Source organism: Mustela nivalis (assembly GCF_964662115.1).
Source record: "Mustela nivalis genome assembly, chromosome: 20".
Lineage (NCBI taxonomy): Eukaryota > Metazoa > Chordata > Mammalia > Carnivora > Mustelidae > Mustela > Mustela nivalis.
Window position 1 is genome coordinate 40,370,158 of NC_139039.1, and position 25,971 is coordinate 40,396,128.

At 52.9% G+C, this 25,971-nt stretch overlaps 1 protein-coding gene across 8 annotated transcripts in view; it reads right to left on the bottom strand.

Moving 5' to 3' along the window:
• Positions 1-25,971, bottom strand: part of DLGAP2 (DLG associated protein 2) — a 776,206-nt gene that overhangs the window by 95,563 nt on the left and 654,672 nt on the right. For all 8 annotated transcript variants that reach the window (XM_082715291.1, XM_082715286.1, XM_082715287.1 and 5 more), the window contains 2 exons: positions 18,413-19,476; positions 212-423 (listed from right to left, as the gene is read on the bottom strand). In XM_082715291.1, coding sequence (XP_082571417.1) covers positions 212-423; positions 18,413-19,476 — 1,276 coding nt within the window. The remainder of the gene's footprint in view (positions 1-211; positions 424-18,412; positions 19,477-25,971) is intronic.

Sequence of the window (25,971 nt, forward strand, 5' to 3'; positions counted from 1 at the left end):
GCTGCCAGCATCGCCGCCGGCCGGACGGGTCCCACCGCTACAACAGTGGCTTTACTGAGTGGATGGAAACCACCCAAGTAAATAACCAAAGGTCTGTTTTTTCTAAAGCTCTTGGAAACTGATGGCCCCATATCTACTATTTGCAACTCAGACACCGAGGGTGGCCCTGACGGGCCGTGTGTGCGCAGGGAAGACAGGAAGGCGGTCTTACGTTTGGAGGTCTGCCAGCGGCCGGGGTCCCATGGGCTTGAGCAGTGGTTCTGGCCGCAGGGCCGCGGTGGGGGACGTCTTGGGGCTGGAGTCGGACTCGGCACTCTCCTCGTCGCCCATGGCCTTGATGTAGCTCCCGCTTCGCATTCTCCTGCAGGGGATCTCCTCGTCCTTGGCGCCCGTGGGGTACCCTGCCCACTCGTCTTGTGGCACCTAAGGGAGAACAGACACACACACGCGTCAGGCGTCAACGAGAAGCCCGGGGCTCTGCGGGGACACAGATGGTCTGCGGTTCCGCGAAGCCACACTGCTTATGGCTGACGTGAGGAGCGTAAGACGGACGCTTGCTGGCGTTGTCACTCAAATCCCAAAAGGACATTCATGTCCAATTACGGTTTTGTCCCCATCATAAAAGTGACAGTTAAATGTGGAAAAGTGTCAAGGTGAGAGGAACGCCGGAGGGAAAAAGCCGCTTGTAGTCCCAGCACCCAGAAACCAACACTGCTCGTGTTGTAGGTTTATTTCCTTTTGGCATAAAAGGAAATTAAAATTGTCTTTGAGAAGACTGGGGTGGGGGGTGAGCTCCCCAGGCAGGAACAGGACAGCAGCAGCAGAAGGGGAGAGCAGAGGGGAGACGGGCTGCATCCTGGGGCTTCACCCCGGGGGTGGTGGAATTCAAGGGATGTGGGTGTGCAGAGCCTGGGCACTCAGGCCCAGGCCCCACAGGCCCCCAGGTCCCCCTCACACCGCGGGCCCCAGGCTCTGGGCCAGGCTCCCAGCCCGTTGGAGACTGGGACCGCAGAGCCAAAAGCAGGTGAGCACCTAGTACTCACCCACCACACCCGGGACCTGAGCTCCTCACTCGACAGGAAGCAAGAGGCAGGGGACTAGCCCAGTGCCTGCTGCCCGTGGTGCTCCCGCTCCCTGCGGCCCAGGGCTGAGTGCTCCGCAGCTCTGCACGGCCACGGGGAGGCTCTGGGGGACCTTGACCCCTTCAGGCAAAGTCACATTTACAAAAGCAAGACCACGTTGCAGGCAGCATTGGGTGCGGAGAAGCTCCCCGTGTCCGTGGCACAGGTCCCACTCCACGCCCGGGCAAAGGGCCCCCATGACGTGGTCTTCCCACTGTAGGTGACAGAGAAAAGGACAGAATCCCACATGGGAAGCATCTCCAGGGCTGGCACTTTCCGGTCATGAGGGGTTTGGATGCTTACGCGTTCTCTGCGGCGCACCCCGCGGGAGGCCTCCCTCCCTGCACGGGGCTGAGCGCCCCGCCAGGTTCCGCATGCCCGTGGGGACCTTTAACTTCTCTCCTGAAAACGCAGACTGTAGCCTGGCTCTGGCAGCCGGACAACAGCCACTCGGGGGCCCAGCTCCTCCGTGGACCCGGTAAGCACCACCTGCCAGCCAGGACACAGGTGTGGCAGGCGCCAGTGTCTAGACCTCGGGAAGCCCTGCAGTCCCCGTGGGGATGGTGCCAATGGATCCTGTCTACACTCTCCTGAGCCACACAAGGTCCTGGCGCCCCAGCGGGAACATGCAGTGTAGCCGATCCCGACGCCACAATGAGGTATGGAAACTTCCACACAGTCATTCAGCTGTGCCCACATGGCACTGTGCGGTGAGCAGACCCACGCAGGCCGGTCCCATGGGCTGTACAACAGCGCATCGCTGGGCGGCCCCTATGGCCATGGGGAGGCTCTGGGGGACCTCTGGCAGGCATCGCTGAGCTCTTTGTGGCCTGATGTCCCATGCGGGTCTCCACGCGGGTGTAGACAGGAAGAGGCCATGTGCATAGAGCAGGAGATTCTGTTCACAGCCTCTGGCCCTGAGACGTGGCTTCTGGGAAGGTGTCCTGAGATGGTGAGCCGTGCTGCTGGTGCTGGTGACTCACGGTGACTGATGCGTCATCATCACAGGGGGAACCCGGAAGGGGTCCTCGAAGAGATAGCTTCAGTTCTCACCAAAGTCACACAACAGGTGCTGCTCGGCCCCCAAAAATAATTGTGCAGAATACATATTTAGCCACGGAAAGAGGTTCGGGGGAGAAAGCAATTTTTAACGTACCGTCTGCACTCTGTTTCCTATACTCTAAAAATAGACATGCTTGCAGGATGCACAGGAACACAGCGGGGAGGGTGTGGGGCGGGGCCAGCGCTGGACGGGTGACAATGGGCTCCCCGGTCCCCTCACACGTCCCTTTCCTGAAGTTTCCATCTGGAGCCTACAGCACTATTGTGGCAGATGATAAACTTATTTTTAATTTAAGAAAAGTCAGTTCTCAGTGACAACACCTCTCAGTAGAGGAGACACAAAATACTTGTGACTTAATGGAGGCAAAAGACACAAGTGCAGAGGGAAAAGCGAGGGGTCAGGGGAATCTGTGGCCTGAGAGGGCGTCTGGAGAGGCTTCCCGGAGGCAGGGCCCTGGGTTCTGACTCACTTACACTGCACCACAGGCAGGCAGAGCAGCACAGGCTCCCAGTCCCCGTGCCGCCGAGGAGGGGCCCTTCTGGTGACAGCTCCAGGGAGGAGTTGGGGACAGAGCGGAGAAGGGCCGTAGGCCACAGAGACACACTCCTGTGGGCAGCTTTAGGAAATTTCTGTGAATTAACAGTGTTTCCATTAAAAACAAAAACAAACAAACAAAAAAACCTACAGAGGTTCCCCTTCCCAGCAGCAGGTGAATTAACTAACCAATGAGACCAGCTTGTATTTTTGCTGTTACTGATTTAAGAAGCCAATTCTCAGTCTCCAACAGAAGAAATTTCAATAGCAAGAGAGTGCGAACCAGAGTCAAGTGCAGGACGTGAACACCGAACCCAAAGCCTGTGCCTCCAGCCCAGCAAGAGAACGGAGGAGCCACACGGAGAAGCCTCGAGGCCTCCACCCGTGGATCTTCTTGGGGCATCGCGGCGTCAACACCCTGCAGCGGTCACACGCTCGCGGCCGACGCTCCATCCCCGGCATCACGACGTGGCTCCGGGTTTCCGGTGAGCCAGTACGCAGATGACTTTCTCTTAAGAAGAGCCACCGGCCTCTGCAAATCCAGTGACCGTCGATGCCCCTAATTACCTCCCGGCGTATCGTGATGACGGATATCTGTAATTTCCAAGTGGGTGTCTTCCCAGGGTTGACTTTGGTGCCTGCTGTGGTGCATCCCGTCTCTTGCTGCAAGGATACGTCAACGCTGCGTGTTCGAGTGCGCTCCCTCTCTCTCTCGAGCAGCAAGGCACAGACGGACGAGACCGGCTCCTGCGATAACATTCTCTGTCCGGTGGGGAGATCGCGGAAGAAAAACAGCCAGCAGCACCATGCTTCCTGCAGGGAAATGTCTCCTTCCTTCGTGCAACGCGTGTGTTGTTTTGAGTGCACACCGAGTGCGTGTGTCACTGTGGACGGAACTGACAGCAGGACAGCGGTGCCTCTGCACCCCGGATTTGCACGGTCAAGGACAACTGCTCTGAGTGGCTGTGGCCTCCAGATGCCATCAGGGAGACACGGGACAGCCGGGCCTGTCACACCTCTGGGAAGCAGGACCAGCATGCCGGGGGCCAGAGAAGCTAGTTTTCGGGAAAGGACGAAGCAATCCCACCGAACGGAGAGTGGGTTTGTGTCCCGTGGGATCCTGAAAGTTCGTTTTCCCGTCCGCAGTTACTGACTGGAGCCTTGACTCTTCACTCTGTTTTGTATGTAAATCAAAGGGTGTGTGAGTGTGCAGGTGGATTTGCAAAGCTTTAAAGAACAACAAATTTTTCAGGAATGCACCTCACTGTAAATCAAGACAAAGGAGAATTTCGGTTTGAAGTTTTACCAAGAATTTTTGTTTACCATTTCCAAAAATCCCAGCAGCAGATGAATCCAACAGCCTCTGTAACTCCCCCCATCGGACTAATCAGTAGCGCAAAGTTACGTGAAGCTCCAGCCAGAAACAAGCTTCCAAGTTCTTCAATTTGTACACATTTGCTATTGTGCTCATTTTTATATTAGAATTCGTGGTTTCCGTTAAAAGTTCTCTTCCTTTTATTTCTCTGTTATGTTAGGGTTTGGATACATAAATACACACAAGTTCAAATAGCGTGTGTAGGTTGTAATGTGTAGGTTCACACTAGAACAAAGGGATGCGATGAAATATCTATTATAAACAAGACACTGTTTCCATGAGTGTAGGAGCCGTCGCTGCGGACAGGGAAGTTACTTCCCCCATGTCCCGATGTGTCATCAGTGCAAGGAGTCTGGAGAGCATGTGGGAAGCTTACCATGCCCATCTCCTAGGATGTGTGCAGACCCTCGTAGGAAGGTCTCCGCTGGGCTTGGAGATGGGGAGGGTGACGAGGGCAGGACACAGGACACAGGCAGGGACTGCAGGGGACGCCAGCCTGGCGAGAGGACGGGCTTCGCAGGATCCCAAGTCTACCTGCTTCTAAGCTTCATGCTCTTTGGTTACACCACTGGTTCCAGCTGGGGGCTCGGGTTTCTGCAGCTGGGACATTTGGCAACATCTGGAGACAGGTGTGTGTCTCCCAAATAGGGGCACTGCTGGGGACGAAAGGGCAGAGGCCAGGGAGGCTGCTCAGCGTCCCCGTGCACAAGCGAGCCCCCCACGAGAGAGAGCGGAGGGGCTCTGGAAGCCGGCAGGCCTCCCACTGGGGTGTGCATGTCCTGACTGGCAGGACGGTGCCGATGTCGCCCCAAATCAGCCGCAGGACTCATGTCTCCTCAGCGGGGCTGCAAAGTGCCTCTTTATTTAGTTCTGGGTTTGGTTTTTCCTCTGGAACACCACTCAGCTGTCCCGGTCACCTTCTTCAGTTGCAGCTGCATCCGTTCCCCTCCCCGCTGTGGCCAGGATGGAGGAAGGAGCGGAGGCCCGGCCCGGCCCGGACTCATGAGCTGCGCCCCGCGCCCCCTCCATCCCTCGGCAAACATCCCAGTGCTACCTGCAAACCGCTGGGCCTCAGGAAACAGTCTCTCCTCCAGACCCAAGGAGTCCAATGCCCTGGGGCCTTCTCGCTCTGTCACAGGCGACCTTGGATGTCCTACTGTAAATGCCTACAAGGGCAAGGTCATTCCTTTTTTTTTTTTTTAAGATTTTATGTATTTATTTGACAGGCGGAGATCACAAGTAGGCAGAGGCAGGCAGGGGAGGGGAGGAAGCAGGCTCCCCGCCGAGCAGAGAGCCCGACGAGGGACTTGATCCCAGGATCCGAAGGCAGAGGCTTTAACCCACTGAGCCACTCAGGCACCCCAAGGGCAACGTCATTCTTAACTGTAAACCTGGGACGACACATGATGATCGCTCCTGCAAAAGCACAGGTTTATGTCATGATTTCTAATTTCCAAGAGCCTTTGTTACCTGATCCTGACTCCCTCCTGACTCTCAGTGCAAACGGACACCCACAAGAGCGGCCCGGGCTGATAGATACCCGAACCCCACAGCCTCCCACAAAGACTTTATTCCAACAAACACTTCCTGAATGTTTGTCACCTGGACAGGACGATGCCAGCTTTCAAAGACGACACACTGGATTGGGGCCCAGGGCAGGGGGTCATTCTGTGGCCCTGGGATTCCCGATTCCTGCCCCGGGCCAGGGGCTGGGGGCAGAGAGTGGCCGAGGGATGGCCGTGGGACGGGCTCCTTCCTGCTTTGGGTCTCGGGCCTGGGGTCTGCAGCGGGTGTGTCCAGCCGGCACTCTGGCCCCCAGGGGTCCCGTCTCTACAGTGCCTCTCCCCAGATCCACCCAGCTTCCCCTGTCCCTGGCACTGGTGTGGTGAGTGTCCCATCCTGTACAGGCCCTCCAGGTCACCCCCTCCTCGGGGGCTCCCCAGCCTCATCATGGAGACACCGCGCAGGAGAGCGGCGAAGCGGGACACTGCCCTAGAGATTGCTCCGTGGTGAGGCAACGGACCAGGCAGCGCACAGACACCCTGTGAAAGGCACAAGATGGGGAGATGCAGCGGGGAGGAGTGTCTTCTGCGGGGACTCGGGGACAGGAGATGTCGTCACAGAGCACATGTCACCGGAGACGCACCTGGCTCAGCAGGCTTTGGCAGTAAGCCAGGCAACTGCAATTTCTGTGTGGCTGAGATGCCGAGCCGTTCCCGTGGTGATGCGCTGGGGGGGGATTGTCGGGGCACAGGAGGCCTGTGAGCAGGTACAGGAGTGGTCCCACGATCCCAGCAACCCCACAGCCCCAGTGCTTCCGCGGATTGGCCCCAGGTGGAGCACGAGTTCATGTGGGACAGGATGGAGGGGGCTGGGCTCGACGTCTGTCGCCCCTCCAGGCTGCGAGTTCACGTCCAAAGTGGCTTCAGAGGGATTCCAGAAAGGCTTCTGTGTCCAATATTTCACTAGAGGCTTGGAAGTGAGCCCACTGCCTCCGAGTAACCGTAATGCTAGACCACGGTCAGTCCCTGGCCCAGGTTCCCAAACCAGGGCCGTCTGGAAACAAAGGCCTTCCTTCTGTGCTGTGGGGGCATGTGCTCGGGGCAGAGTGGCCGGGCCCAGGCCTCCTCCCCTGGCCACATCACTCACGTCTCTCCCTCTTCTCCTGATGCTGACGGGCTCTCTGGGACGTCTGTCAGATTGCTGAGTTCCAAAACCCCAGCCTCCTGAGGACACAGGGGCCCCATGAGAACACAGGGGCCAACACTATTCCTTTGTCCAGGGGACATTGGAGCAGCTTCTGTTCATGGCTTCTAAGCGTCCGGCACATGGTCAGTGGACAGGTGCACTGGCGGTCCCCGAGTGCGGTCTCAGTGGAGCGTCTGCCCAGCTGCCAGTGAGGGAGCACACACAGCAGGGACGGGTCAGCGGCCACCCAGCCTGAAGCCCACGGGGTGTGCAGGTCAGAGACAGCGGCACGGACGGACCGAGGCACAGAGTGGCGAGTGGTGTGCCCAGCAGGCAGAAGATGAGGACAGAGCCGGGGTGGAGGGTCGGAGGCGGCCATGTCCCCACGGTAACGCACACCCTCAGCCCGGGGCCGCGGTGGCCCTTTCACCGCGGAGTCGCAGGGAAGCTCACAGCCACGGCTGTTTGTCTGCCGAGGCCCCTTTCAAACACTTCGTGCAGAGATAGTAAACAAGCCCTCTCAGTAAAAGATGGTGGTTTTCCTAGATCACAGACACAACCTGGGAGTATAGGAAATCAGGAAACGTGGCATTTTCCAGAAGCCCTGTTGTCTGCGGCAAATGGAAGAGTACGTAGCTCCCTGGCCACTCTGTCTGCTGATGGTGCATGCTGGGGACTGGTAGCCCCCAGCCACGCTCGGACGGCTCCACGGCACGCCTGCTGCTTCCCACGGCTTCCAGCCGTGTCAGCATGGGACTGCTGCCTATTAGGCACTGGGCGAGATGGTGGCTTCGAGGCCACAGCGTCAGTACGCTGGGAAAAAACCACAGGGTCACCAGGATGGACCAGAAGACAGGTAAAGACAACCGAGAGAGGAGAAAGTGGGTTGAGGGGGACCTGAGACCTGAGGAGCAATGGGGGCGGTAGGTCCATGGTCAGGGGACCACAGAGCCACGTTCCTGCCTGAGAGGCAGGTGCACCTGACATATCCCACAACCCCACCCCTGGGGCCAGAGGCCCCTCCCATCTTGGTGCACCGGGAGCTCCCTGAGCTCAGGGCCATCATCAGCTCTCAAGCACATGACATCCATCTAAAGTCTGACCTGAGATGCTTTGTCGGCAGAGGGAGAAAATGGGAAAATGAGCCATTTCAGGGACTAAAATGTGTCCTGATTTTCTTTCAACCCTGTCTGCCATCTGCTCCGACCTGCTTCAGCACAGGAGAATACTTCCTGCACTGTGTGGGCTGTGCACTGTGCGAACCAAAGGGGGGGTAACGAGCGGCTCTTTTGCTCGGCCCCCGGCCGTCCCGTCTTCAGTGAGAAAGAAGCGAACAGGCGTTAGAAGCATTTCTTCCTCCCTTCTTGTCTTTTCAATCTAATTCTCGGAAGTCCACAAATTCCTCCTCTTCCCATCTTGTGGCCATGGCTAAAATCTATGTTTGTGAAATCTTCATGTTTTGCAGGTTCAATGCAGACGGCACGGGAAGACATGCGCATGGGCTGAACATGGGTCTGTGATGCCCCAAGACAGCTGGCCTGGGAAGACCAGAGAGTCACGGTGAGGTCATGGCCATAACTACTTGCTCCGTGCCATGTGGTGACAGCGGAGGAAGCAGGAGAGGGAACGCAGGCACGGAGCTGCACCCCTGCTCACCTCTGCTTTTGCGCATGTGTGGGTCTGTCCACGGAGACACAGCATCATGGACCCCATCAGCCTCGCCACTCCCCCGGCATGTGCATCAGAACCGTCCGTGTCCTGGGCTCTGGGGCTCACCGGTTGCTGGCGGCAGCCCCCTGCACACCCCACTGTGCATGTGAGCAGCGGTGCTGGGGAGGCTCTGGGAGGGCACGGGGGGAAGCAGGTCCTGCATGGGGAGCGAGGCACAGGGTGGATGCACGAGCCCACGCAGCACCGGGGCCTACAGCTGGGGGGCCGTAGCCACGGGAAAAACGCGAGTCTGCTGGACCAGGATGCCCGTGTGGATGGACACCGACCGGGTGGACTCCGTGTGGACAGACAGCGACCGGGGGAACTCTGTGTGGACGGACAGCGACCGGGGGAACTCCGTGTGGACGGACAGCGACCGGGGGAACTCCGTGTGCACGGACACCGACCGGGGGACCAGCCGTGTGGACGGACACCGACCCGGGGACCAGCCGTGTGGATGGACACCAACTGGGGGACCATCCGCGTGGACGGACACCGACCCGGGACCAGCCGCGTGGACGGACACCGACCCGGGGACCAGCCGTGTGGATGGACACGGACCCGGGAATTCCGTGTGGACGGACACCGATCCGGGGAACTCCGTGTGGACCGACACCGACCGGGGGACCAGCCGTGTGGACGGACACTGACCCGGGACCAGCCGCGTGGACGGACACCGACCGGGGGACCAGCCGTGTGGATGGACACGGACCCAGGAATTCCGTGTGGACGGACACCGACCCGGGGAACTCCGTGTGGACCGACACCGACCCGGGAGCTCCGTATGGACGGACACCGACCCGGGACCAGCCGCGTGGACGGACACCAACCGGGGGACTCCGTGTGGACGGACACCGACCCGGGATCTCCGTGTGGACGGACACCGACCTGTGACCAGCCGCGTGGACGGACACCGACCCGGGACCAGCCGCGTGGACGGACACCGACCGGGGGACTCCGTGTGGACGGACACCGACCCGGGAGCTCCGTGTGGACGGACACCGACCTGTGACCAGCCGCGTGGACGGACACCGACCCGGGACCAGCCGCGTGGACCGACACCGACCCGGGACCAGCCGCGTGGACGGACACCGACCCGGGACCAGCCGCGTGGACGGACACCGACCGGGGGACTCCGTGTGGACGGACACCGACCCGGGAGCTCCGTGTGGACGGACACCGACCCGGGACCAGCCGCGTGGACGGACACCGACCCGGGACCAGCCGCGTGGACCGACACCGACCCGGGACCAGCCGCGTGGACGGACACCGACCCGGGACCAGCCGCGTGGACCGACACCGACCCGGGAGCTCCGCTCTCCCAAGCCGGCCCCTCAACCAACGAGCGCGCGCGCGCTCAGAATTCCAGGCCAAGGAGCAAAGAGGACGCTCCGGTGGATGCGCCTGTTTCCACGGAGGCCCCTGAGCGGGATCCGGTCCCGACAAACCATTAAAGCGATGCTGCGGGGGTGCCCAAGGAGGCCGCGCGCAGCCGCTGAGACGCCATCAGGCCGCAGGCACCCGCCGCGGTCACCGAACCGCCCCGGCCGCCGCAAGACCCGGCGGGAGGTCGGCGAGCGCCGCGGCCCGAGGAACCGAACGCCGACCGCCTTCTGGAGGGCCGCACGCGGAGACGCGAGGCCGGCGCCCCGGAGGTCGGGCCGCGGGGCGCGAACCCAGAGCTGCGGAGTCCGCGCCGGCAGGGACGGGCCCGCGGGTCGCGGAAGGACCGGGTGTCCGAGCGTCGCGGCCCGCAGGCGTGGGGCGGGGCCGCGGCAGACGGAGCCAGGAGCGAGCGCTGCGCCCGGGGCGGCCACACCGCGACCCGCGGCCAGTGAGTCACGGCTCGGGGCGGACCCCGCAGGGTCAGACCCGCGGACACTCACGGCCTCTCTGCGGCGAGCGGCACGAATCGGCGGTTCAGGGACGCCACACGGGGCCGCGCCGGAGACAGACGCCGGGTCCCAGCCGGGGGAGCCCGGAGCCGGCCGGAGACCAGGGAGACCGGAGGGACTGACGGCGCATCCCCGAGGCCGCACTGAGGAGCGGCCCCAGCTCTCGGCTCCTCCGGCGGAGACCGCGCGGCCGCCATCTTCCTTCCGGTCCTCCGGACGCTACGGAAAGCGCGCAGGGAACAAAAGCTCCGAGCGCGAACGGAGCAGGTGACGTAGCCCCGCCCCCGGCATGGGCGGCGCAGTTCCGCCTCCGGCAAAGACACGTGAGAATCCCGGCAACAGCGCCCCCTGCAGGAGATCGGCCAGACCTTCCGGCCAGACAGAGCTCGCTGATAAGCAGAGAACCGCAGAAGTCCAGAAACAGGTAAAGCAACACGAAGAATTCATGGCTTTTTCTCCCATGACCCCTTAGTCTTATAAAGTTAATTAACTTTTTACAATTTTTTTTATTATTCTAATATTTTTATCTTTTCCTCTTTTAATGTTTTTTAACTACTTTATCTTAACAATACCTTTCTAAAAAATTCTTTTAACACCTTCATTATTATAGTCACATTTTATCCTTCAGTCTATCTAACTTTATTTTTTGTATACATAGAGGGTTTTATTTTTTCAAAAAAATTATGGGATACAATTGCTTCTAATAGATAAAAATATACCCTAAATCTAGCACAAGGCTTTGTTCTAGTCTGCAGCCTGAGCAAATTCTCTCCACTTTTCTTCTTCTTTCTTCCTTTTCCAACCAACTTATCTTATCAATTTATTTTTTAGAATTTTAAAAAATTTTCATATTCACATATTCCATCCCTTTATCATGTTTATGCTTATTGTGTGTGTGTGTGTGTGTGTGTATTTCTTTCTATAAAATTTAGGGAGGTAATTTCTTCTAAGAGACCAAAATACACCAAAAATCAAATGGGTGGCTCTGTTCTATTCACCAGTCTAATATATATATGCATATATTTTTAAATTTTTTTAAATTTCATTTTACCCTCTTTCTTCTCCCCCCAATTTGGGGTCTCTTCTGATTTGGTTAGCGTACATTTTTCTGGAGTCTTTCCTACCCTTTTAGTATTTTATTCTCTCATTCATATATTCTTATCTGGGTAAAATAACAAGGCAGAAAAACTCACCACACAAAAAAACAAAAACAGGCTGTACCAAAGGCTAGGTACCTAATCAATATAGACATTGGTAATAAGTGAGATCTAGAGTTCACAAGGACGATTCTCAAGATGCTAGCTGGGCTCAAAAAAAGCATGGAAGATATTAGAGAAACCCTGTATGGAGAAATAAAAGCCCTTTCTGGAGAAATAAAAGAACTAAAATCTAACCAAGCTGAAATCAAGCTATTGATGAGGTGCAATAAAAAATGGAGGCTCTTACTGCTAGGATAAATGGGGCAGAAGAGAGAATTAGTGATATAGAAGACCAAATGACAGAGAATAAAGAAGCTGAGCAAAAGAGAGACAAACAACTACTGGACCACGAGGGGAAAATTCAAGAGTTAAGCGATACCATAAGATGAAACAACATTAGAATAATTGGGATTCCAGAAGAAGAGAGAGAGGAGCAGAAGGTATATCGGAGTGAATTATAGTAGAGAATTTCCCAAATATGGCAAAGGGAACAGGCATCAAAATCCAGGAGGCACAGAGAACTCGCCTCAAAATGAATAAGAATAGGACCACACCCCGTCATCTAATAGTAAAACTTATAAGTCTTAGTGACAAAGAGAAAATCCTGAAAGCAGCTCAGAACACGAAGTCTGTAACATACAATGGTAGAAATATTAGTTTGGCAGCTGACTTATCCACAGAGACCTGGCAGGCTAGAAATAACTGGCATGATATAGTCATAGCACTAAATGAGAAAAACATGCATCCAAGAATACTATATCCAGCTAGGCTATCACTGAAAATAGAAAGAGAGATAAAAAGCTTCCAGGACAAACAAAAACTGAAAGAATTTGCAAACACCAAACCAGCCCTACAGGAAATATTGAAAGGGGTCCTCTAAGCAAAGAGAGAGCCTAAAAGTAGTAGACCAAAAAGGAACAGAGACAATATACAGTAACAGTCACCTTACAGGCAATGCAATGGCACTAAATTCATACCTCTCAATAGTTACCCTGAATGTAAAGGGGCTAAATGCCCCAATCAAAAGACACAGGTTGGGGGCACCTCGGTGGCTCAGTGGGTTAAGCCGCTGCCTTCGGCTCAGGTCATGATCTCGGGGTCCTGGGATCGAGTCCCACATTGGGCTCTCTGCTCAGCGGGGAGCCTGCTTCCTCTTCTCTCTCTCTCTCTCTCTGCCTCTCTGCCTACTTGTGATCTCTTTCTGTCAAATAAATAAAATCTTTAAAAAAAAAAAGACACAGGTTATCAGAATGGATAAAAAAACAAAACCCATTCATATGCTGTCTACAGGAAACTCATTTCAGACCCAAAGACACCTCCAGATTTAAAGTAAAGGGGTGGAAAACAATTTTCCATGCTAATAGACATCAAAAGAAAACTGGGGTCACAATCCTTATATCAGATCAATTAGATTTTAAGCCAAAGACTGTAATAAGAGATGAGGAAGGACATTATATCTTACTCAAAGGGTCGGTCCAACAAGAAGATCTAACAACTTTAAATATCTATGCCCCTAAGATGGGAGCAGCCAATATATAAACCAATTAAAACCAAAGGGGCGCCTGGGTGGCTCAATGGGTTAAAGCCTCTGCCTTTGGCTCAGGTCATGATCTCTGGGTTCCAAGATCAAGCCCCACATCAGGCTCTCTGCTCAGCAGGGAGCCTGCTTCCCCCTCTCTCTCTGCCTGCCTCTGCCTACTTTTGATCTCTGTCAAGTAAATAAATAAAATCTTTAAAAAAAAATCAAAGAAACACATTAACAATAATATAGTAATAGTAGGGGACTTTAACACCCCCTCACTGAAATGGACAGATCATCCAGGCAAAAGATCAACAAGGAAATAAAGGCTTTAAATGACACACTGGATCAGAGGGACATCACAGATATATTCAGAACATTCCATTCCAAAACAACAGAATATACATTCCTCTCTGGTGCACATGGAACATTCTCTAGAACAGATCACATCCTCAGTCACAAATCAGGTCTCAACTGCTACCAAAAGATGGGATCATTCCCTGCATATTTTCAGACCACAATGTTCTGAAGCTAGAACTCAATCACAAGAGGACAACTCAAATACAGGGAGGCTAAAAAGCATCCTACTAAAGAATGAATGGGTCAACCAGGAAATTAAAGAGGAATTGAAAAAATTAATGGAAACAGATTAAAATGAAACACAACTGTCCAAAATCTGTGGAACACAGCAAAGGCAGTACTGAGAGGAAGGTATATAGTGATGCAAGCCATTCTCAAGAAACAAGAATGGTCTCAATTACACAATCTAACCCTACACCTAAAGGAGCTGGAGAAAGCAACAACGAAAGCCTAAACCCAGTAGGAGAAGGGAAATCATAAAGATCAGAGCAGAAATTAATGAAATAAAAACCAAAAAAAAAGTAGAACAAATCAGTGAAACTAGGAGCAGGTTCTTTGAAGGAATTAATTAATAGGATTGATAAATCCTTGGCCAGACTTACCAAAAAGAAAAGAGAAAGGATCTAAGTTTATAAAATCATGAATGAAAGAGGAGAGGTCACAACCAACACCAAAGAAATACAAGCAATTATAAGAACATATTATGAGCAACTTTACGCCAGCAATTTTGACAATCTGGAAAAAATGGATGCATTCCTAGAGACATATAAACTACCAAAACTGAATCAGGAAGAAATAGAAAATCTGAACAGACCCATAACCAGTAAAGAGGTTGAAGCAGTCATCAAAAATCTCCCAACAAACAAGAGCCCAGGGCCAGAAGGCTTCCCAAACATTTTAAAAAATAACTAATACCTATTCTCCTGAAACTGTTCCAAAAAATAGAAGTGGAAGGAAAACTTCCAAACTCATTTTATGAGGTCAGCATTAACTTGATCCCAAAACCAGACAAAGACCCCACCAAAAAGGAGAATTACAGACCAATATCTTTGAAGAACATGGATGCAAAAATTCTCACCAAAATACTAGCCAATAGGATCCAACAGTACATTAAGAGCATTATTCACCAAGACCAAGTGGAAATATTCCAGGGTTGCAAGGATGGTTCAACACCTGCAAATCAATCCATGTGATACAATACATTAATAAAAAAAGAACAAGAACCATATGATACTCTCAACAGATGCTGAAAAAGCATTTGACAAAGCACAGCACCCTTTCTTGATCAAAACTCTTCAAAGTGTAGGGATAGAGGGTACATACCTCAATATCATCAAAGCCATCTATGAAAAACCCACACTGAATATCATTCTCAATGGGGGAAAACTGACAGCTTTTCCCCTAAGATCAGGAACATGGCAGGTATTTCCACTATCACCACCGCTATTCAACATAGTGCTAAAAGTCCTAGTCTCAGCAATCAGACAACAAAAAGAAATTAAAGGCATCCAAATTAGCAAAGAAGTAGTCAAACTCTCACTCTTGGCAGATGATAGGATACTTTTTGTGAAAAACCCAAAAGACTCCACTCCTAATCGGCTAGAACTTGTAGAGGAATTCATTAAAGTGTCAGGATATAAAATCAATTACATTTCTATACACCAACAGTAAGACAGAAGAAAGAAAACTAAGGAGTCAAGCCCATTTCCAATTGCATCCAAAGCCATAAGATACCTAGGAATAAACCTAACCAAGGAGGCAAAGAATCTATGCTCAGAAAACTATAAAGTACTCATGAAAGAAATTGAGGAAGACACAAGGAAATGGAAAAACATTCCATACTCATGGATTTGAAGAGCAAATATTGTGAAAATGTCTATACTACCTAAAGCAATCTACACATTTAATGCAATCCCTATCAAATACCATCAACTTTTTTTCAAAGAAATGGAACAAATAATCCTTAAACTTATATGGAACCAGAAAAGACCTTGAATAGCCAGAGGGATGTTGAAAAAGAAAGGCAAAGTTGGTGGCATCACAATTCCAGACTTCAAGCTCTATTACAAAGCTGTCATCACCAAGACAGTATGGTACTGGCCCAAAACCAGACACATAAATAAATGGAACAGAATAGAAAGCCCAGAAATAGACCCTGAACTCTATGGTCAATTAATCTTTGACAAAGCAGGAAAGAATGTCCAAAGGAAAAAAGAAAGACTCTTCAACAAATGGTGTTGGGAAAACTGGACAGCCACATGCAGAAGAATGAAACTGGACCATTTCCTTACACCACACAAAAAATAGACTCAAAATGGATGAAGGACCTCAATGTGAGACAGGAATCTATCAAAATCCTTGAGGAGAACACAGGCAGCAACCTCTTTGACCTCAGCAGCAGCAATTTCTTTTTAGGAACAACGCCAAAGGCAAGGGAAGCAAGGGCAAAAATGAACTATTGGGACTTCATCAAGATCAAAGTTTTTGCACAGCAAAGGAAACAGTTAACAAAACCAAAAGACAACTGACAGAATGGGAGAATATATTTGCAAATGACATATCAGATAAAGGGCTAGTATCCAAAGTCTATAAGGAACTTTTCAAACTCAACACCCAAAGAATAAATAATCCAATCAAGCAATGGGCAGAAGACATGAACAGACATTTCTGTGAAGAAGACATCCCAATGGCCAAAAGACACATAAAAAAGTGCTCCACATCACTCATGATCAGGGAAATACAAATCAAAACCACAATGAGATATCACCTCACACCAGTCAGAATAGCTAAAATTAACAAGTCAGGAAACGGCAGATGCTGGCGAGGATGCGGAGAAAGGGGAACCCTCCTGCACTGTTGGTGGGAATGCAAGCTGGTGCAGCCTCTCTGGAAAACAGCATGGAGGTTCCTCAAAAAGTTGAAAATAGAACTGCCCTATGACCCAACAATTGCACTATTGGGTATTTACCCTAAAGATACAAACGTAGTGATCCAAAGGGGCACGTGCACCCGAATGTTTATAGCAGCAATGTCCACAATAGCCAAACTATGGAAAGAACCTGGATGTCCATCAACAGATGAATGGATCAAGAAGATGTGGTATATATACACAATGGAATACTATGCAGCCCTCAAAAGAAATGAAATCTTGCCATTTTCCATGATGTGGATAGAACTAGAGGGTATTATTCTGAGTGAAATAAGTCAATCGGAGAAAGACAACTATCATATGATCTCCCTGATATGAGGAAGTGGTGATGCAACATGGGGGACTTGGGGGGTAAGAAAAGAATCAATGAAACAACATGGGATCAGGAGGGAGACAAACCATGATAGACTCTTAATCTCACAAAACAAACTGAGGGTTGCTGGGGGTAGGGGGGAGGGAGAGGGTGGCTGGGTGATGGACACTGGGGAGGGTATGTGCTATGGTGAGCGCTGTTCAGTATATAAGCCTGACGATTCACAGACCTGTACCCCTGGGGCTAATAATACATTATATGTTAACTTAAAAAGTTAAAAAAAAAAAAAAAGATGTTGTGAGAAGTCGGGAAAGTGGAATGTTGACTGAATCCGTGAAAGCCCTACAAGGTTGTGATGATTCGTGTCCGAGGCAGGGAGCACATTGACATTTTAAGGCCAAGAGTCCAATGGGGGTCTTTGAGAGGTAAACACACACCAGCTTACTTGGAGGCTGGATTTCTCCCCACCCAAGTCACAGGGGAGAGGGGTGAGGCATGGAGGCGACCAGACCGGCCTCCCTGAATGCATGCTGAGCGTGTGTGGTCATTCTAGTACACATATCCCTTTGTAAGGGCTGATATTCTCCATGACTAAAAGGAATTCAGAACAGAGGCTGGAGGACAGTGTGGTCACGGGAAGAACGGGCAGAAGCACCAGGATGTGCGTCCGAAGGGGGCGTGTGCTAGAAGCCAAGTCCTGGAAAGGGGCAGGTTCTGCAGGCAGCCACCCAGGGGCCCAACATGGCAGTGGGAGCCTCCTCGAGCAGGGTCTGGGCACACGCAGTGGGCAGCAGCAGTAGAGTGCGCTTCTCCAGGCAGGACCTGAGTGCACCCCAAGTCTGTCTAATTCCTCTAGATGGGGCAGGTAGACATTTTGTATTTGTGCAGGGTTGGGGCTCGCTGACCACAAGCAACATTTACACCCCCCCCATTGCTATAAAAGTATTTCACCCAGCTATCAATTTGCACCTTGGAGTAACTCTGCCTGTGAAAGCAATTTGGGTTGTGTTTCCTTTCCAGACAGAATGGCCAGCTTCCAGACAATGTGCCAGGATGGGCCCTGGATCTCGGCGCCCGCCCGCCTGCTGGGAAGGGTCACAGGTACCCGTCTGTGCCAGGAACCGACTGCCCGGAGACACGGCCAGCAGTGCTTCGGCATGTACGGAGGACTGGGACCTTAACACAAATTCTACATAGATTGAAGAAAAACTTCACACCTGTAAGTTTTGCCAACAGCTGTGTGAGCTCCTGGAAGTCACAGCAGAGGCATTCGTGAATGCAGTGGAAGCTTTCCGGGTGTGCTCAGCTACGGTGTGACGGGCAGGCAGAGGTGTGGGGTCACAGAAAAGCACCCCACAGGATGCCCAGCAGCAATCCACCCACCTCCGATTATTCTGGCCCTGGGTGGAGTGGGTAACACCCAGCCCAGAGGGCCAGGTCCATGCTGCCCCCTGACCACGCGCTCCGGCCTTCTATAGACTTCGAGCCGCTGCTCCCGGGTCCTGCAGGAGAGCCCTGGTAGCCTGCCAGCTGCCTCTATGCAAAGGCCCCTCTGCTCTGTGGCTCCATCATCTGGCCCTAGAGGCACCTGGAAACGGCCTGCTGGGTTTAGGGTTGTGGACTCAAGGGGGCCAGGAGCCACTCAGAGGCCCTCTCAGAGCAGGCCAGGCCACCCATGCACAACACCCACTGCCAAGACCGCTTACCTGCAGGTAGTGGCACGGCCTCAAGGATGGTTTGACCTCCTGGTGGACCAGGGGCTTATCTAAGTTCAGGGAGCTCTTGCGGTAAGCCTCCTTCGCCTGGCTCACGGTGAGCGTGGACCAGGAGCTCCGTTTCATGTACTTGGTGTCGGGCGTCATGGTCAAGCCCTCACAGGCCGAGCACTTGACGTCACTGTTACTCTTGGACGTCTTCAGGGACAGATCCCCAAAGGGGCCCGGGAGCACCTCGGGGTAGCAGTGGGAGACGTGGTCCACGTGGTGCCTGTTGGCCACGCTGGACGTGCGGCAGGTGCTGTCACTGTCCAGGTTGTCGTCGGAGCTCCACCGGCCGCCGGCGCCCGACCTGTGCTTGCCCTCCGGCTTCCGCTCCTTGCTCTTACTCCGTCTGCCGTGCTTTGGGTGCTGGCCGTGGTGCTGGTCCTCCACCCGACTGTCACCCTTGGTGCCGTTCACGTTGCTCTTGGAGGAGCCCTCGAGGGAGTGGGACTTGGTGAAGAGTTTCTGCACAGAGTGCACGAGGTGCCGGATCCGCCCTGGGCTCTCGCTGCGCTGCTCGGCGGCCGCGGACGTCCTCTGGTACTGCAGCGTGTGGAAGCCGTCCCGGTGCAGAGGCAGCTGCTTCTCAAACTGGTCCAGAAGGTTGGCCGGGATGCGGTTGACCCTGCTGCTGGCGTGGGACACGGCACAATCGTCCCTCGTGTCGTAGTGGGAGCTGTAGTGCATCCTGGGGAAGGTGCTGCTGGACATGTGGTCACCCAGCACCACGGGCATCATCATGCACTCGGAGTGGACGGAGCTCCCGGGGGAGCAGCGGTGGTGGTCCATGGGGCAGCTCTCCACGGGGCTGAGCAGGTAGGGCTGCCTCGCCTCCTGCCCATGGTGCAGGAGCTCGTGCTCGCAGTCCTCGGGGGCCGCCAGGCCACAGGTGTGGCCTGAACACAACTGTGCCTGAGTCCGGCCCCCGGGGAGCCCCTTCATGTTCCTAGGAGCAGGAGAATATCTTCCTTCGTTGAAGTGCTGCGTTGGGGACCATGAGTACTGCTGGTCTGTTGAGAGAGCACAGAAAGCCATTTAAGACGAGGCGGGGACAGCAACCAAACCCTTACTTACGTGTGGGACACCCCATGCAGAACTGTCTTATCTGGTAACTGGGGGTCATTTTGGGGCATCCGGGCAGGTACTCATTATTTTCATACCACACTGACTGCTCCGAAGCATGCGCCTATGAAGAAGCACCGACTCCGATACTCCCAGTTGTTCTAGTCTATGCGGCCAAATATTCTAGTCTACACGGCCAAATATGCATCGCTGGGTAGATGCATCAGCCTCTGGACAGCAAGATTTTGTGGTGTTCAACAGACACAGGCTTTGTGGGGGGAAATGAGTTACATTTCAATCAGATTTGTGTATTGTGGCTCCAGCTAAGAAGTTTACAAAGTAGCACCTCGTATTTACTTAGTAACATTCCTCCAAACGCCAATGTGCTACAGGCTGACTTATGAACCCCAAAGCCCAAAGCCGCCTGCTGGTCTCCCAGTGGGAGAGGGGGCAGTTTTCTTCAGGCCATCAGTCGGTCAAGAGGAGAACTAAACCAGGATGTCCTGACCTTTCATCACAGATACTTGGTTCTGAATGGTAAGAGTTTATCCAATACAGAAAAAATGGTTCGGTTCGGTGGGACGTAATACGGTCCCTGGATGAGTGGTTGGGAGTCACTCTCACCGAGGTCGCTGGGGTCTGGCGAGGGAGGCGACTGAGTGGGGCATGAGATGCTGATTCCCAGACATGGGCCTGTTGGGGTTCGGGCCTCTGTTCTGCCACCACGTGGTATGTGACGCTGAGGGTCGGGCCTCTGTTCTGCCGCCACGTGGTATGTGACTCTGAGGGTCGGGCCTCTGTTCTGCCGCCACGCGGTATGTGACTCTGAGGGTCGGGCCTCTGCTCTGCCGCCACGCGGTATGTGACTCTGAGGGTCGGGCAGGCGCCCGCCGTGCTCCCCACGCTTCCGTGCTCATTCTTTTCATACCACAGGACACTGGCTAAGCAACCGGCAGGGTTCCTGGACGACCACACTCTCAAGCATTCTCCCTTGTCTGTGCCATTATTACTGTAAGTGTCCTCCTTTCAAACTATCTTGGGTCAGCACTGACCAAGTTCTGGGTTTATTAAACCCAAGTGTCTGGACTCCAGGATTCCTTAGAGAAGCCTCTGGCTTCACCCCTGTTTCCTGCTGACCCACACTTTCTGTTTTGGACCCAGTGCAGAGCTGGCTTCCGAAGGTCGCCGCACAGATGCAAGGAACAGAGACTCTGTTACACCATAGGACATACACACGTGCATATATGGTGTATAATACGCATATTATACATACAGAAAATAAAGACTATTAGAGTCATACGCAGGTACTACGTACGTACAGCGCGTGCATGCCTGTGTCATATGCCGTGTGGTGCAAAATGTGTGTGTAAACCATGCTGGGAATTCAAGCACTGTTAGGATACATAATCTGCACAGACAGTGTGTATGTGTACGATGAATCTACCCACAGGTAACAAACGTGTACAATGTATCACATGACATGCACAAGAAATGCAGACGCTCTCACAGTGTATCATATGCGCATGTAGTGTACATATCTAATGCCTACACCCACATGACGTGCCTGCATACAATATAACATGTACATAACATGCAGGAAACACTGATGCGGAGCCCGACTCCTGCAGGACACGGTGGGAGACCCATGAGAATGGGCACCTGGGGGAGGGCCTGTGGGGTGAGCCCACCCAGCATCGGAGGGCCCCAGCTTCCTCCTCAGGCTGGAACTGCACAGTGTTCGCTTCTGGAAAATGGAGCCCAGCTAGCTCCCCGGACAGACCCGGGCTACGGCCCTTTCCATGGCCCACACCACGTTCCCCACGAGGCCCACTGAAGCTGTCGAGCCATGACTCTGGACCCTGGGGTGTCCCGGAAAAGGCCGGGGCTGGGAAACATGGAGACAGAGCGCTGGTGCTCTCCCAACAATGCTCCCCCAGGCCCTGCACGTGCTCCCACCTGCTCCTCTGCCCCCGCCTTGACCCCAGGCCCCTACCCTGGCTCAGACCCTGAGCCCTTATCATCAGCAGCAGCTACTCTCCCGCGTCCCTGCACACACCCCAGCCAGTTCCTCCCTGCTCAAAGGCTCACAGCTTACCGCGGAGTCCTCACTCAACGGCACGGCACGCAAGGCTGCCCTAGGACGGCTGGCTCGGTGATGGCTCTGCGCCGGCTCAGAGCACAAGCTAGACCGCGTGCTGGCCGGGTGGGCCGGCCCCTGCTGCACCTGTCCTAGTTCCCAGTGCGTGTGGCTTTAATCAAATGAAAACAGCCCCTATTTCTAATAGTTGCCCTCTGGGCTCCTTGCCGGCAGAGGCTGTGGGCTCCTTCCCAGTGAATTATTTCTAATAATTTACTCTGCAGGGCCTACTCCAAGGCAATCCAGCCTCAGTCCAGACAGCATCAAGAGAGAGTGTCCACTGGTCACCATCCTGGAGGCTGGGGTCCAGACATGTTGGGAGCCGGACTTCAATGAGGGCCCTGTGCCCCACTTTCTCGGGAAGAAAGCTGTCTGCTGCCCCCTGGCCCTGGGCCCCCCTCCCCTCACCGCTCCCTCCCATCAGTTCAGGCCAGTTAAGCAGTCCTACCTGCCTGCCCTCCATCACCCTCGCCTGAGAGGTGCCACCTACGGTGTGGGGTCAGGGATACACGGAGCTCACAGGGCCACCCCCAGCCCCCCATAGTAGACCCCAAACACACAGCCCGGGCGATTGTGGAAAACATTTAAGAAACCCAAGAGACTCCGGACTTGTCCCAGAGTGTTTCTAAGCAATCCTCTCAGTAATCTTCATAGCAAACATCACCTCCTTTCAAACGATCAGTCCAAGATGTGGGTTCAAAGGGTGCCCCTTGCAGGCTGTGGACTGCCAGCTGTCCAGGCCAGCTCACACGCTCACGTGTCTCACAGGGCAGGGTCACAATCGCACTGATCCCCAAGGAGTTAGGGGCAAGGCTTGACCCTGGAGTGAGGGACAGCAGCAGCAACAGGCCTCCGAGCATGGGTGGGGTGGTCTCCTTCCAAGGGCAGCACAGAGACCTCGCCTGCATGTCCTCACAGTGAACAGCCTCCCCCGCGGGGACCCCCATCTCCAAGGACAGCCCAGCGTCCCTAGTTTGCGGGGCTCCCCCGAGAGAGCTCCCGGGATTTTCCTTTCTGCGCGGATAAACTATAGCCGGAGCACTTGAATACGTTAGGAGGGCATACTTGAGGTATACTATATTTTAATATAATTAAAAGCAAGTTTTCAAAGGAAATTCAATATCCAGTTGATAAATAGCAAAACTACGTGCTGTAATCCAGACGCTCCAGCGGCATACGTTGTCACCCTATTATCTTTTACTTTATTTTTCCATTAGCAGATCATTTAATACAATTCTAATCTTCCTCCATATTAAAAAGCGAGACCATTACTGTCCCACTCACGTATCCTATTTCTGCCTAATGTTTGGCCTCGAAGCTATATTTTGAATGTGGCGACATAAAAGAACCATACGAAAGATACAAGTTTAGCTGAAACGAATTAAATCTGATGGTGCAGCGCGTCGGGAGCTCACTGTCTTTTCTCCACTGCGGGACTGAGCAGCCTGGTGCACGTGTGGAAACAGATCCACGGCCTCCGAAACGTAAGACGCTAACAACAGCAACAAGAGAATAAGGCCTGTAAGTAACGGCAATGCTGGGATGTGTCCCAGGGATGGGGCTCTCAGCGTTTGCTTGTTTGTTTGTTTGTTTGTTTTTAAAGTCAACATGACACAGAATAAATACTTCGCGCTGGTGGTTTCTCTGTGGAAGTGGGGTGACAGGCACCGAATGTGGAAGGCACCTTAGCGCCCTATTTCTAGCTACTCTCGACACTGTATTTTGTTCTGAAGCAAGAGAAAACAGCAATATCCTCATTATCCACTAACCGTCTCCCCAAATCCAAGCTAGAATGCGGAGGTCCACTTCACTGTTGGATTTCAGAGTGCCGGCATTCTCATTCTAAAAGCTGTGTTTTCAGCATAGAGATAAGAACTTAAAAGCACGCTAACATGTCTGGAGCGGTCTCTGTGTGGGCGCTGTGTGCTGGGAGGTGGTGCTTGTCCACACGCTGCGGGGAAGCCCAGGCGGGAAGGGCACACACACATCTGCCCAAACACACACACGCACACAGCCTCAGAGCTGGACGGACCCCCAGTGTGCAGCTCCGTGTGGCCTGCTGCCCGCACCCGCTGCTGAGGGCTGAGGGACGGTGGTGTGGGGGGCCCCAGGGGCTCTTTCTCAAACTGGACTGGAGGTTCCACACTAAGCCCTAGCCTGAGCCAACCAGGCTGGGCACACACTGTGGCAATGGACCCAGTCCCTGGTTTCTGAGAAAGCGTGGAAGTGTGCGTGCACCCTAGCCCTGGAGGGTGTAGTCACGGGTGCTGTGCCCCCCGCCCCCACGGCAGGCAGCCCGAGGTCCTGCCCCACTGAGGACGCCCGCTGGGTCTCCCTCGGCCCGCGGTTCACCTAACGCAGGTGAGCTCCCCATCTGCACTTCCTTTGTAAACATTTTTTATTTATTTTTAAATTCATTTTAATTTTTGACTATCCTTTTTTAAAACATATTTAAACTCAATTAGTTAACACAGAGTGTATTATTAGTTTCGGAGGTAGAGGTCAGTGCGCCTCATAGAAGGCCCAGGGCCCCTCCCATCACCTGCCTTCCTCAGTGCCCGTCCCGCAGCCGCCCCACCGCCTCTCCTCCAGAGACCCTCACTTTATCTCTTATGGTTTGCCTCCCTCCCAGGTTTCATCTTATTTTACTTCGCACGTTCACCTGAGTTTATCTGCCCATGGGGACAGACCCTTCACTGTCTCTGTCACTGCTCTTGCTGCCCCCCCACAGGAAAATCCACAGGTGGGAGCGAACAGTCAAAAGCAAACTGCACGAGACAACACTGCACTGCACAGACGGTGAGCGGGCCGGGGAGCTGCGTGCTGGACAAAATCCACTCCGCTACTATATGCTTTCCCACCGTAGCTAAGCTTTCTGACAATTCTTCTGTCCCTGTGCAGAATTGTGAGGGCCCTGCTTTGTCCCTGGAGTTGTCCTGGCTCCCCTTTTCTGCCACCTTCATCTTGCACACACTCCCCACCGACCCGTTCTTCCTGCTACCCCCCCCCCCCCCGGTGGCTCCTGGTGGGACCTCAGAACACGCGCACAGGCTGGGGAATATGGTAAGAAATAGCCATGGGGCCCTATTCCTTTATTTACTGTGTGAAGGCATAAAAGAAGTGTCCCACCATACGTCAAGAAGCCCCATTAACAAAAAGTTTCCTCAAAAATTTCACCAAAAATTCCAATATGTGTGTGCTGGCCACCACAGAACACAGTGGGAGGAGTCGGTGACGTTCTGGGCAAATGGATGGGTGTCCCTTCCTCATGGACTAAAGACAACTTGGCTAAGGGGCAAGCACTCTCCAAATGGATCTGCAGACTCCACACAATTCCTGTCAAATCACAGCTGGCTTCTTTGTAGAAATTAAGAGCTGATCTTAAAATTTACACAGATTAAAAGAACAAAACCAAACCAAGTGTGTAGCCAGAGGTGGAAGGCGATGGGAAAGCTGAGGGCAGAGACAGACGGCACCATGAAGGGAATCAACGAAACCAAAAGTTGGTTTTTTAAAAATCAATAAAATTGACCCCCACCGATGACATAAATAAAATGATTATGATAATATGACAACTGTAGACAACCTGGAAGAAATGGATGAATTCGTGGAAACCCAGAAATTACATCCAGAAGAAATAGAAAATCTGATCAGACCAATAACAATAAGAAGACTGAATTGGAATCAAAACTTCCCAACAAAGAAAAGACCAGAACCAGATGGCTTCACTGGTGGGTTTTGTCAAAGATTTAAAGGAAAATGAATTCCAATCCTTCTCACTCTTCCAAAAAATTGAAGAGGTGGGAACACTTCCTAGCTCATTTCCATGAGCCCACCATAAGCTAATATGGAAACCAGATAAAAACATCATGGGAAAAGAAATTACACACCAATAGCCTTTATAAATACAGATGCAAAGTAACATGGAGGACATGGGGAGATGGAGAGGAGAAGGGAGTTGGGGGAAATTGGAAGGGGAAGTGAAGCATGAGAGACTATGGACTCTGAAATACAATCTGAGGGGTTTGAAGTGGCGGGGGGCGGGAGGTCGGGGTACCAGGTGGTGGGTATTATAGAGGGTACGGATTGCATGGAGCACTGGGTGTGGTGCAAAAATAATGAATGCTGTTATGCTGAAAATAAAAAATAAATTTAAAAAAATAAATTAAAAAAAAAAGAAATAAGACATCCACATAAGAAGAGGAGAAGTGTCTCTATTTGCAGATGACACACTACTGTACAGACAAAAATCCCAGACAATCCACAGGAAAGCTCTTTGAGCTAATAAATGAATTCAGCAAAGTTG